Below are 13,779 nucleotides of genomic sequence, written 5' to 3' on the forward strand. Positions count from 1 at the left end.
CATGTTTGCCATTTTGGTGCTGTTGGATGAGAAGTACTTCACCTTGTTTGAAACTCACATACAGTTTCTGCTCATATAACATAAAACACCTATATGACACTTACTATACATGCTACATGCTCTTTGAGGATCTTTATAGTATATTAACACATTTAACCCTCACAACAATCCTTTGGATTAAATACTGATATTACCACTATAAAAGTGAGAGATCAATGTATTACCAACAAACACTGTGGAGAACATTTTGGGACACTCTGTGCAAGTCATCTTTAAAAAGAAATCTAATCAAAAATGACTTGATGGTTTAACTTCTTGGCTTTATTAAGTTCTGATAGGCAATTAAAAGCAACTTAATTTCCCCACCCCTTATTACCACTTAGCAAAGAGTCATTTCAGCTCTTTGCCATGAAGTTAATTTGTTCAGACATTATCTGGCATACATATGAATTAAAAAAATCTAGAGAAAGCAATTAAAGACCACTTTCACCCTTAAATTAAAGATACTTTCTTGTTTTAGCTGTACCATTCAGTGGTAAAGTATTAAAAAGTTAAGCAATTATTTCTAAAAGTTGAATAGTATAAGAAGTGAGGTTCTAGAAATCATAACAAAGCCACTCTATCCTCAGTTATTGGATTGACATTGTACCAGGTTACCTAGGTATTTATCTCTACTGTGCACTTAGCTGCTAGTCAGTTTGTTATATTCAATTCAATTCAGTGCAATGCTTTGTTCTCTCTTATGAAATTTATTTTATTGATTCATAGCAAGTTTTCCTTCATCTCTTCTACTCCAGATCCTCCACGAAATGATGGAAGAAATTGACTATGATCATGATGGGACGGTCTCTCTGGAGGAATGGATCCAAGGAGGAATGACAACAATTCCACTTCTTGTGCTTCTGGGCTTGGAAAATGTAAGCATTTACACAAAGAGGGTGGCCTGGTGGTAAGTCAGTGGGGTTCTCTATTACACATTTTGATTATAAATTGATCTGGCCATTTTCTATCATTAAGCGTGTAGTGAGTGTCTGGACCTTTTAGTAAGTATGCCATAAGGCAATTTAATAGTAAGTCCTGTAGTCATCCTTGCCACAAACACATTGATTCATTTTAGGTGTTACCTTATTATTTAATACATAATTTCTCTCTTTTTTCTCTATTCAAGGTACGATCTAGTTTAAAAACTATTGACCTTCTCATCATTTTATTTACTGCAAGAAATGCCCTAAAATGATTTCATTCTCTGGTTCTTGGGGGGCTCCATCTCATTCCACAATCACCCTCCCCATGAAGAAAATCTGTTTTATTGATAACCAGTACTTGGAGAAGCCAATTATATATTGAGGTAGTTGAGAATATATAATATATAATATTATATATTGTGGCATATATATATAATGTCATATATATATGTATATATATATATATAACATAAATTTTTCTTACATATCATCAGATCAGCCAGCCTTTCATTCTAAGCTTAGCAAAAGTTTTCTTGTATCATTGCCTCCAGTGGTAATTAAATAGTGCTTTGGGGGGAAAGAAATCAACCTAAGCTTAGAATGAGATATGACAGCGACTTTGAAACCAAACCTTGCTACCCAGCCTTGATGTCAATTTCAGTAATCGTTAATTTCGAACTCAATGAGTCACTACTGAATTTTTGTATTTAGCATTAATAAACAAGAATTAACCATAGCATGCATATAGTAAAATGTATACTTAGACTCAAAGAGCTTTACTGATAGAAAGCACGCATACAGTATTTAGAATTTTGAGCCGCAAGAACATAACGTCCACCACTTGGCTGCTGACTCCAAAACTTTGCATACTTCTTGTTACCAGAGATAACAGTTTTGCAGATTCAAGACTATACCACGGTTACTCAAGAGACCAGATTTTTAAAGCCCTCAAGAAATCTTACAGTCTGTGTTTGTAAAACATGTGAGAATATATACAAATATGTTTGTACATATTTGCATATGGGTTTGGTATATAAGTGGGCTTCAGGAAAGTAACTTTTGTCTCTTTTTCACCTGAATCTTCAAATTCTTTTCTATTCAGGTGAATCTTACCCTTCACGAGGCCCATAGGACTTTAGATATGGCCAGAGGAAGGCAGAGAAAATTACTAATAGATGATATACAAGATGTTATCCTTAAAGTAAACATTAAAACAAAGATAATATAGATCTTATTGTTAATACATATTTCTACATTTTGAAAATAAATGAAGCAGTATTTCCTTGTATCTGATGTTCTCATACTATACATAACCAGGTATCTTTTTGTAATAACCTATTGTATATCTCTATATTATAAATATTTGTTTAATTGTTTAATACACCTTCTGACAAAGTGTTTGTAAGTCAATCAGGAGAAAACGAAAAGAAAATTTGTAAAATGTTAATATTTTAAGGTTTAGTGTATATTCTACACAGAAAAAGTTGTCAGATGCTAGTCAAGGAATTTCTGATAACAGTGCTCCCGAAGAGAATTTATATTTTTGAGGCTAAAATTGCGCTTATTCTAAATATTTGTGGAAATTTTAGTGTGAGAGAATGTGCAGGAATGAGTAAGTAAACCACTTGGTAGTTGGGGTGCTGGACAGCAAAACACAGAAATGCAGACTTAGTCATCTATATTTAAAATAGCCAGAAAGATTTTGAAATGATGTTCATTTTTGGAAACTATTATTTAGAAATCCTTTGTAATTCAATTAATAAATATAGGTATTTTTAAAGTTATGAAAATAGCATGGGTAAATATAGTCCACAGATCTATATGGATTTAATTAATTCAAACTCTTTTAAATAAACAGTACCTCATCAGTTTCTGGTGTAGCAGTAACTTTATTTCAACTGAATGAGAATTCTTTGTCATTAATTTATGTCAGGTTAAGCATACCTAATTTACTTTATAACACTATTCTTAAATTTATGGTTTGTGTTTTTAGTCATAGGAGATGTTTTTGGAGCTTAACAGGAAAAATCAATTTAGGGTTTCAAAGCAGTACCCAGTACTACGTTTCAAAACTGTGTTCCCAGTCAAGGCCACTAGATGGCAGGACAACATCGTTTAACATTCAATTTAAGTAGGAGATGGCATTTTTTTTTTTTTTCCGCTGTACGGAACAATTCAGAGAGTTAAATCCCTTTTCCTTCGCTTTTTTTAAAAAAGAATAAGCCAATAATCTTTTGAATTGTCTTTTAATAAAATGTATAAGGCATGTAATTATGATCACAAAACAGCATTTATTTGTTAGAAACAGCTTTTTAATTCCAAGGCATGGAACGTGTTTTACAAAGCAGGAATGACACAATGACAACTGAGTGATGAGGGACTTTTTTTAGTAATTGAGATTTATTTCCTTTTCTGTAGGCAGTTAATGTGTTATGTTATTACCTATAGAGAATGTGATTCATGATGCCATTTCTCCAACCCTCCCCCTAACCCCCCCCCACTTTTGCTAATCAAATTGGAAATCTAGCAGCTTTAGGTTGAATCCAACCATTTATTGTGCAGCCTGTCTTGTTATGTTGTCCTATATATTCTTGTCTTCTGTCAATTATGAGCTCAGGGAGTAGATTCTAATTGAGAGTGCATGTTAAATACCATGGTGTGTTTGAAAGTGACTGTGGTGTACTAGCCAAATTACACAGATATGAACATTGCCTTGGGAGAGCAATCCTTACTTCTAATGCAAAGCAGAACAGTTGTGATTTCATTGTAGTTTATTTTTCTCTATCAACAGAATTTAAAAAGCTACTCTGTTTTGAATATTACCTGTTTGGGAACCAAAATCAGAAATGTAGTTTATCAGAACCTGACTCTCTATCTCTATCCTTTCTCTTATAAGAAGTCCATCAGACTTAGCATACACAACATGAAATGGTACAGTCTCTTAGGTCTGAAGGAAAACTGAGAGTTTGGGTGGCACTTGTGAATTTGATTACAAGGCATAGTCATCTATACAGGAGACTTACTCATTCTTCCTTTAGCGTTTACCTCACGGAAGAATTTTACAAATTCAATTTTGAATGAAAATATTTTATTTGAAATTAACTGCATCTAGCAATAAACTCTGCTGTAGTGATTAGCAAACTTTGTCTGTAAGGGAACAGATAGTAAATAATTTAGGCTTTGTGGACTATAGGGTCTCTTTTGCAAATGCCCAATTCCTCCGTTACAGCTGGCGTAAAAGCAATCACAGACACTAGGTAAAGGAAAGAGCGAGGCCATGGTCCAATAAAACTTTATTTACAAAAATAGTTTGCCAGTCAGATTTGACCCAAGGGCCATAGTTTTCTGACCCCTGATTTATCCTGTCACTAATCTTTCATATTACAAACAGAAAGAGTTTTAGTTTATTTTTAGTCATTGAGGAGAAAGGAATCTAATACCCATTATTTAACTCACTTAAGATAACCCCAGCAAGACATGTGGACTAATGAAGAGATAGTATGGTAGTAGTGAAGTTCAACAAATTGATCTTTACCTTGGCTCTATTATTAACTAATGAGGTCATTTTGTGCTAGCCAGTCATCCTCTCTGGACACAGTAAAAATAAGCTAGGCAAGGGGCTCCTGGGTGGCTCAGATCATTAAGTGTCTGCCTTCGGCTCAGGTCATGATCCTAGGGTCCTGGGATGGAGTCCCGCATCGGGCTCCCTGCTAGGCGGGGAGCCTGCTTCTCCCTCTGCCTCTGCCTCTCTCTCTCTCTGTGACTCTCATGAATGAATAAATAAATAAAACATTAAAAAAAATAAATTAAAAAAATAAGCTAGGCAAGAATATCCTTTTCTTTTTCTAATATTATGTCAGTTTGGACATTCCTTTTCTTAGGTGAACAAGGTAATTAGTACTGCTCCAATTCCTAGAGTCTGTAATCTTGGATCATTATTAGATTTTTCAAGGAAAATTCCTGAATTCATATTATCATAAAAACAGAAATACACATTTAAGTAGGAGCCTGGCTTAATATAAGACTCCCTTACCTTCTTAGTCTTGGATTGTAGTCTGGCATGTATGACTTTTGAATGGATATGTGTTTTGATTTCTCTATATGTATTCTCAGAATCCTGGACTTTAAACACTATATGTAATTTAAACCTTGCTGTTGATCAAAATGTTTTAGGATGTATTTTTTTTCACCTGACTCAGTAAAGTGAAAGTAACTGTTTGGTGTGCCTCCTGATTTCTGATGGAATCTATTTCCTGGTGAAATTCCTGAATATAATGGAGAGCTAAAGATGATGCATTCTTAATAGACTAAGCTATATTTGGAAAACTAATGCCTCTCACTCTATTTTTCAAGATTTAATTTGGTTGAGATGTTGTTTTGCTGTTTATACATTGCTCAATCTAGAAAGGAATTATTGAAGCTGGATAAATGCAACAAGTCTTGAGATTCCAGATTGGGTCATTCAAGGGAAATGACTATGCGATGTGATGGGCTGGTGCATTTTCATTTGAACCCAAGAATGGTAGGGCCTGAGGCTGACCTAAGAAAGTGGGGTCTGGAGATAAGCAGTTGATATCAACTCCACTCAGAAATTTAAAATGTCTCTCTGCATTTTCTTTGTCCAGACCTGATATAGCTCATCTTTTTGTCTAAAAGAGCAGTTTCTTTCGTATTGTTATAATTTTTTGGAGACCTTGAGTAGAAAAGTAAGGTAATTTAATGGTCCCTATTATTTAAGGAGTTGGAATTAATTTGCAACATTAGCTCTTAAATGTGTTTTAAGTGAGGTCAGTTAAAACAGGGATGTGGTCATGTATGGAGGTTAGGAGCATTTTGGCTATGACATTAGTACAATTTCTCCTTGGTCTTTTGAAAAAATGATATTATTTATAATTGTTCTAGTTCACTTGAACATGATGTGTGATCTTGGATGCATTTAAGGAAAAACTAAAATTTCAGAAATCACTAGAATAATGAAATAGGTTTCAAAAAGTTCCAAGGGCATTCTTGCCTTTGAAACCTCCTTTTGACTATAGGGTAATAAAAGGGGAGGAAGAACATGGAGCTCCTTCTCCATGTGAACTTGCTTACATTTCATTAAGTATTTCTCTGTTGTAATCAGTTCACAGAACTGAACTGTTTCAATTTTAAAACATAGTGTTTTATAAATATCAGGAATAAATTTCTCTTAAGAGTGATGTCTGGTAATGAAAAAGTGAGAACAAAATTTTTATGAAACAAAGTATAGTTAAACCTACAAACATCCTTCTCAAGTCTTTTGGCTGAAACATTGAGATGTTACACAGCTCAACCCAATGATGGTAATAATATTTGCTGTTTATATAACACCAGTCTTCTGAGGAGCTAAATTGACTTCACAGATATTGTATAATGAAAGCTCACACCATGGCCCGGTAGAGGAAAGTAGGTGCTTTCATTTTATTAGAGAGGAAAATAAGAAGAAAGGTGAAATGCCTTATGTACATTTTTGTAGTAGGCCAGGAATAGAACCTTCTGGATTTCTTCATCATTTCTTGTTTAGAAAATGAATTCCTTTCTATGACAATAAATATTTATTTGCAATAGAAGTACTAATAGGACTATGCTTTAGTGGCTGATAGAATATAGTAAGGGACAGATTCTCCCCATCCCCCACTAAGTTTACCATCTAAATAAGACAAACAAGACAAGACATGAAAATACAGAGCGCTGGAGTATAATTTGCACTGCTGAGAAATAGTTGGCTCCTGGTTTCAATTTCTTCTCTTGAAGTCACATACATATTTCATCCTTTGCATATTTTGGCAATGTATCCGGTTAAGAGTTATAAAGCTATTTAATTTGTTTTTTGGTAAAGTATTTTATGTCTGGGTAATGGATTCGTACATCAGTTGCAGCCTGTAACATGGCTAAGTGTTCTGATTGACAGAACACCCACGTTCAGACTTGTTTATTTTTTGATAAGGAAAATGCCAGCTAACTTAGTCCATATGTGCTCTTCAACAGGATGAGGCTTATTCACATGTAATGGACACTCATTTAAAAATAAAATGACAAGGATTATGAGAACAGTAATACATATGAAAATTAGGTTTTTTCCCTTTCCTCTTTTCACTTAAGAATCTTAGTTTAAGCTAACTTTATTTATCTACATCTCTATATTATACCTATCCGTCTATCTATCTATCTATCTATCTATCTATCTATCTATCTATCTATCTATTTCTATATCTATATATTAAATTAACAACCCCATTACTTAAACTTTTCACTCAGGATGTTTTATTCTTATTTGAAGGAATAGCAATTTTAAGATGTTGACAGTTTGAAAAATACAGTAATGCTAAACAAATATATAAAATGTTCCCTTCATATAATAATGATGTTAGAAATCTTGTGATTCAAACAAACCAGCACTGGATTCAGAAATTACTATAAAGCCTATTTCTTAAGTTGTGGAAGAAAATTGAAACACTAGTGTCTTCTGATGTCCTCTCCATGACACTCTCTACATAATTGCTTTTGTTGAGAGCTTGTTAGTCCTTTGTCAAAAAAAAAAAAAAAAAAAAAAAAGAATCTGAGCATTGTCAAGAACTGTGAAGGGTCTGAGAGTTACCCTACTTGTAAGTTAACAAGTTAGCTTGCTAACATTTCATGAATACTGACAGAGGACATGAGACACCTGGGTCAGAAACAAAGGACTTCTTTATTTACAGCAAAGCAAACAATAGGAGCTGCGTGTCTGAGCTAGTTGTCCTGGCCTGTAGAGTCTCACAGGGGTGATGGAGTGTGGCCCAAGGAATCACTATGCACAGCATCAGAGCTTGGAATCCTTGGCTTGGGGAAACTAAATCTTTTGTAATGTGCAGTAAACAAACCTGCATGACCTTTTCCTAGAAGGGAGAGATTATTTTTATTATACTGGACAATAAGTAAACCTGCCCTCTCCTCTGGAGGGAGATACATCTCTATTGCCCAAGGCTGTTTGTTTTTCAAATATCATTGAAAAGATAGCCTGGAAAAAAAAGGACAGTTCTGCTGCTTACAAAATGTGCAGAAATTCAAGACACCCATGGAGAATTATCTCCCAGGAAGCTTTTTCATTAATGTTTCATATTATGATGCAAATTTGACATTTCTGGTTCTAATGTGAGAATTAGTTACTATGGATTTAATCAAGTATTTCAAATTTGGTGGTTTATCACTTGACTAGAAATAGGAAAAAGTGGTTGGGATGCATTATTAATATGTTAGTATCAAGAGAAATTAAATGATCTGGACATGTGTATGCTGGCCCACTACTACAGAAATTGTGTTAGTGTCCCAGCACACAGTAGGTGATCAAAAAGTTTTATTAGGTGAATGTATTCTGAAAAATATGACAATTAGGCTAATGTGAAAAATCATGTCCTATAATGGTTTCTGTAGAATAAGTGATGTCTAAAATGAATCTGAATTTGATACAAGTTGGTGAATGGTGTACAAGGGCTACATGTGAATGCAGAAAATGATAGTGACAAAAGTAATGATATATAATAACTTCATTTAGTATCTTGACCTTCTTGTAAGGAATTCAAGAGACTCATGAGCATCATACTATTTCATTTTACTTCAATCTGAACAATACAGATGTAATTAAATACCTATTAGAAAAATAGCTATTATGATATTATATAGTTTTACTTGGAAAAATAAATCATAATTATAGTTGTTATCCTAAATGTGAATTAATTTAAACCTAAGGTTTTATTGCAGCAAATAACTACAGTAATTGTTATAAATACAGTAATATAGTTTTAATATTTTAGCACCTATCTATGAGATTAAAATCATTCATATTTTACAAAAGAGGAACAACCAACACGATAATATAATTAGGTCCTTAAAAAAATTTACCTTTTAAAATTTGCTGTTCGTGACATATAAAAATATGCTGATGTAAATTATAAGCTATAAGTAATCCCCAACTGATGTCTTAAAATATTACCAATAACTTACCTTTAAGTATTGTGCTTTCCCATCCCATTCTGTCCCATCCCTCTGCCTCCTTTAAGACCCCACCCTCAAGAAATTTGCACATTCCTACTACTAAGCAAGGGTTAACATTCTTTCCAAGTTTTTATTTGTCAGGTTCTTCCACTGAAGAGTGTTTTCTCTTTCTTTATTCATTTATTTGTTTCTGGAATTGTGCTAAGGATAAAATATTCAAAGGAGAGACAGACATGTTCTCGTTCTTAGGGAGTGCTCAGTTTGGCAGGTCATTATGATGGTTTGGGACATGCTGTTGGACTGTTGACATTAGACAAGAATGTGTGCGTTGCTATAGTATCCGAGATTTGTTAGCAGGATCTCATTCCACTAGAGCACATGTGTTTTTCTAGACTCTTTGGCGATCTTGGAGAAAGTCAGGGATGAAATAACAGATTGTCTTCAAATGCCTCCGTCCAGCTCTGAGTTTTATTGGCACTTGCATATTCCTCTGTTTATTTCATTAAGTGAAATCTGTTTCTCTTACGTCCTGTGCAGAACGTGAAGGATGATGGACAGCATGTGTGGCGACTCAAGCACTTTAACAAACCTGCCTACTGCAATCTTTGCCTGAACATGCTGATCGGTGTGGGGAAGCAGGGCCTCTGCTGTTCCTGTGAGTATACTTGCTTTGCCTGAATGTCATCGCCTCCAATGAAGAAAGGTTGATTTCATGGAAGAGTCCTATTTGTAGATGGAGACCTAAGAAATCATTCTGACCCTCCCTGTACCTAGGATTTATGTTTCCCTGCAGTATGTTCCTAAATGTTTAGGTCACTCTAGCTTTAACTTTCTTCAGTTTTAGGAAACTCTCCCTTTGGAAAAGAGTTAAGGGCATTTGCCAATTCATCAGCCATTTTCTTTCCATTGTAGTTTGACTTACGTATGATTCCCATTTTTTTTCTGGGATAATTATGAAAATACCCACTGGTTTCTCATATTTGTATCTTAACTTATATTTGTCCTTTAATTTTCAAGTTAGCCACTTTATTCACATTGTCTTCCTATAATGAGCCAATTCTTTTAGGTCTTTTAAGAAACAATTGGATTAATTGATTATTAATTTGCATTCAAATTAAGAATACAAACCAATCTTACACCTCAGGCAGATGATTTTTAATGCTATCATGAGGAAAACCTTCCTATATAGTTAATGGATATTGGAACCTGAAGGATTGCCATCTCATGAGTTGTGGCCATTATTTCCACTTCAGTACACTTATCTTTGCAATTTTCATTGTATTCTGTTGAGTGAGTACTGCCCACTAGAATTTTCTGGTGGAATATATAACAATTAATTTATAAAAATCACCTAAGTATTTTTAAATAAACAATATTTATACCCGAGAAATGTTACATTCTCTAATGCCCCTGTTAAAACAAGGGATATTGTGTCCTCCTCACTGAAGTATGACATTCTCTTGGTCCAGCAATTTGTCCATCCATTTCCTTTTCTGCTCTCTATGGAGTTACTGAAAATATCAAGTTTATTAAACACAGCCCTTTTTTGTGCATTTACATTAAATCTAATTTCTTATTTGGCTTCCATACAGTATATGGTTTTCCAATATTATTTTTAGGCAGCAGCATCTTTGGTAGTATATCTGAGAATTGACTTCCTCTCAGATGTATTCTTTGACATTAAAAACCATGTTTTAGTGATATCAATTAACCACATTTAAGTGATATTAATAAGGTTATATGAAATTGCAATATGTCACTTCAGAGGGCAGTTTCTGGTGGCCACATTTGAAAGGCTAGTTATGGTAGAACATTCTTTATGTACAAAGGAAGTAATTTGTTTTTCAAGTCTTGTTATTTTTAAAATAAAGAATTTTTCATGGTAGATTCTACGGATGGGAGCATATGAAACAAAATGGTAACTCAAATAATGTGAGTGATGTCATATAGAGAGTGAGAATTTTGTTCACAAATTGTAACTGACCAGTGTGGCAAATGCATTCCTCAACATTATCACCAATATGGGAAAGAAGAAAAAGTCTGGCTTCTTTCTCAGTATCACCAAAGGAAATCACAATGTGGATATTTTGGAACAGTTTTACTATATGACTATTATGTAGATTTTGTATTTTTCATTCTAATTCTATGTAGTGGTTTGTTTTTGTTTCATTGAGAGGGATACATGGTCATTTTTTCTTTAGTTTTTGTCCTATTTATTTATACATTTTCAGAAAAGGTTGTTCCTTTTGACAAACAGTACCATGATGGCAAATGAGGGATAAACTTATACTGAAGGCCTGGCATGTGTGATGAAATCTACTCTCTGGAAATGGACTAATCAGCCATTTAAGGTTTAGATAAATCAATAGAGAAAGTAGCATAAACTCGTGGGCTTTTATTTCCATGCCCTCCAGCTGCTCTCATGCCTATACTTTGTAAAATATAGATCTCTTCCTTCTAGCAAATGACACCAAGCCATTTGGCAGTCATCAATTTGTCTTTAATATTTCTGTCATCTGGGAATTATTGTGAAAAATTTGAGTGAGGCTTGATTTAATTAAGCATTTCCTGCTATGCCATGATAGAGGAGTCTTGGTTTTTCACATGCATAATATTTCCTGTACTAATTGGCCTTTTGTATTCCCTGGCAAAAACAGTCAACTTAGACTTTTTCTTGATGTAGCTGATTGGATTGATTAGGGAGCAGTGGATATGAAATGAGGTTCTGTTAATGTCATTCTTTCCCTATAAAATTACAATCAGGACCAGGATTAGCTCTGACTGTGTGTACATGTTTCTTTTCAGTTTGCAAGTATACGGTCCATGAGCGCTGTGTGGCTAGAGCACCTCCTTCTTGCATCAAGACTTATGTGAAGTCCAAGAAGAACACTGATGTAAGTGTGCGGCTCTGCTTACTTTCTTAGGGTGGTGGTTATGGATGCCTCTTCTTATCAAAGTGCTCTTGTTCTACTCTAGGTCATGCATCACTACTGGGTTGAAGGTAACTGCCCAACCAAGTGTGATAAGTGCCACAAAACGGTTAAATGTTACCAGGGCCTGACAGGACTGCATTGTGTTTGGTGTCAGATCACAGTGAGTAACATCGGAGAACAAATCTCTAGCATTCACTCACAATGGAGACTGTGTATCCCATACTTTCCAAGAGTTTTATCCAGGATGATCATGCTGAATTTTAGACTAAGCATAAAACCATATATCTCCCAAAAGGATAAGGGTCGAAGTCAGATTTGTCCTCACAGAATCCACAATTTTAGAGCTAGTGACAACCTTAGAGATTATACCATTATGCAGATTCCACCTATGTTCCACTGAGCTCTAGGAGGTACCAGGAAGGTGATGAGAAGCCATGGCTAGGGGTGAGCGATGCATGCAGGACACAGTCTGAGTAGAATTCAGCTCTCCCTTCATCCCTAATACTATTTTGGAAGAAATTTCTATTTCACATGTTGTAAATTTATTTTAATCACAGAATCTATGGGCTTACAAGGGTAGACAGATGAGTAATGTGATCCAAAGACCTAATTATATAGTGAAGACACTAAGACCAAGAAAAACATAGCAAATTGTCGTTGACCACATGGCTAGGTAGACATACAAGTAGGTCCATATTTTAGTTCTTGATCCTTTTAAGAACTTATTTTGCCCTTCCTCACATCATGTTGTTGCCTTGCTCCTTCACTTATATCATATTTGAGGTATAAGATTTTACCTATGGTATTTACATATAGTGTTTATAGATATAAACTCTAGTCATTATAATGATATTGACAATTGAGAAAGAAGAGGTAAATTGGTCTTTTTCTGGGAAATTTTAGGACTCTGCCTGGTTTGCATAATTATCAACACCTGGTTCAAATAACTTCTGGAATAAATGCAGTTGTTAGATGGTAATGCTAGAGTTTTGTGTGTAATTTCTGGAAATTAATTAGAATGTCATTTTTATAATAGAGTACAAAAATATTTAGGGGATTGTTTCCCCTCCCCCACACACACACGTTAATTTTGTTTTGTTTTTCCAGCTAGTGTATGAGCCCTCCTGTTATAGGAGAAATTGTTCTTGCTTTTGTGGGATTAAAACAGTAGGGAGCAGTGTTTCAGTTAAGTACATTTTTCTGTAGTGCCCCTCAACCCCATACCCCACAAACCATTTACAGTTTTTCTTAAACACGCATATGCATACACACAGGATAATGAGAGAAACAAACTGTGACTTGCATTTCAAAAATACGATTACATACTTTTTTTTTTTAATGAACACATTTTCTGCAATCATTTTCAGCTATTACTTGGTTAAATTACATTTACAGTTGAAATTTCCTCAATTATGAAAGAGTTTTATTTTTTTGAAGTGTTTGGTTATTATAATAAAATGTCTGACAATGATTTAAACTACACATATGGATTACTTAAACTTGTTGAGTCCTCAGTTTTAAGAAGACCACAACTCTTTAATTTTTTAAAAAATTTGTATACATTATGTAATATTAGGGTTTTTTTTGCTAAGTATCTATGTAGTTTTTGTTTCAGTCTTGTAGAAGCCTGTTTCCCTTATTTTCCCAGTATAGTGCATCTTTCCTTTGTTGTCTTTACTTTAACATAAGCTGAATTTGGAGAATATCGGAATTTATTTCTCGTTTGTATTTCGAGTTATTTTCCCATTCTTTGTAAATTTCAAATGTGATGTCTTAGGTTTATTATTTTTCTTTTCTTTTTTTATTTCTTAAAAAATTAATGTGTTTTTTTTTAAGATTTTATTTATTTATTTGACAGAGAGAGAGACAGCAAGAGAGGGAACATAAGCAGG

General features: G+C 34.2%; 1 protein-coding gene across 1 annotated transcript in view; it reads left to right on the top strand.

Moving 5' to 3' along the window:
- The window catches only part of DGKB (diacylglycerol kinase beta), a 480,803-nt gene that overhangs the window by 181,656 nt on the left and 285,368 nt on the right, over nucleotides 1–13,779 (top strand). The window contains exons 8-11 of the mRNA XM_081800920.1: nucleotides 798–917; nucleotides 9,492–9,609; nucleotides 11,760–11,848; nucleotides 11,931–12,047. Coding sequence (XP_081657046.1) covers nucleotides 798–917; nucleotides 9,492–9,609; nucleotides 11,760–11,848; nucleotides 11,931–12,047 — 444 coding nt within the window. The remainder of the gene's footprint in view (nucleotides 1–797; nucleotides 918–9,491; nucleotides 9,610–11,759; nucleotides 11,849–11,930; nucleotides 12,048–13,779) is intronic.

The sequence above is a fragment of the Leptonychotes weddellii genome, chromosome 12 (assembly GCF_054177405.1).
Source record: "Leptonychotes weddellii isolate Sample4059 chromosome 12, ASM5417740v2, whole genome shotgun sequence".
In the NCBI taxonomy this organism is placed as follows: Eukaryota; Metazoa; Chordata; class Mammalia; order Carnivora; family Phocidae; genus Leptonychotes; species Leptonychotes weddellii.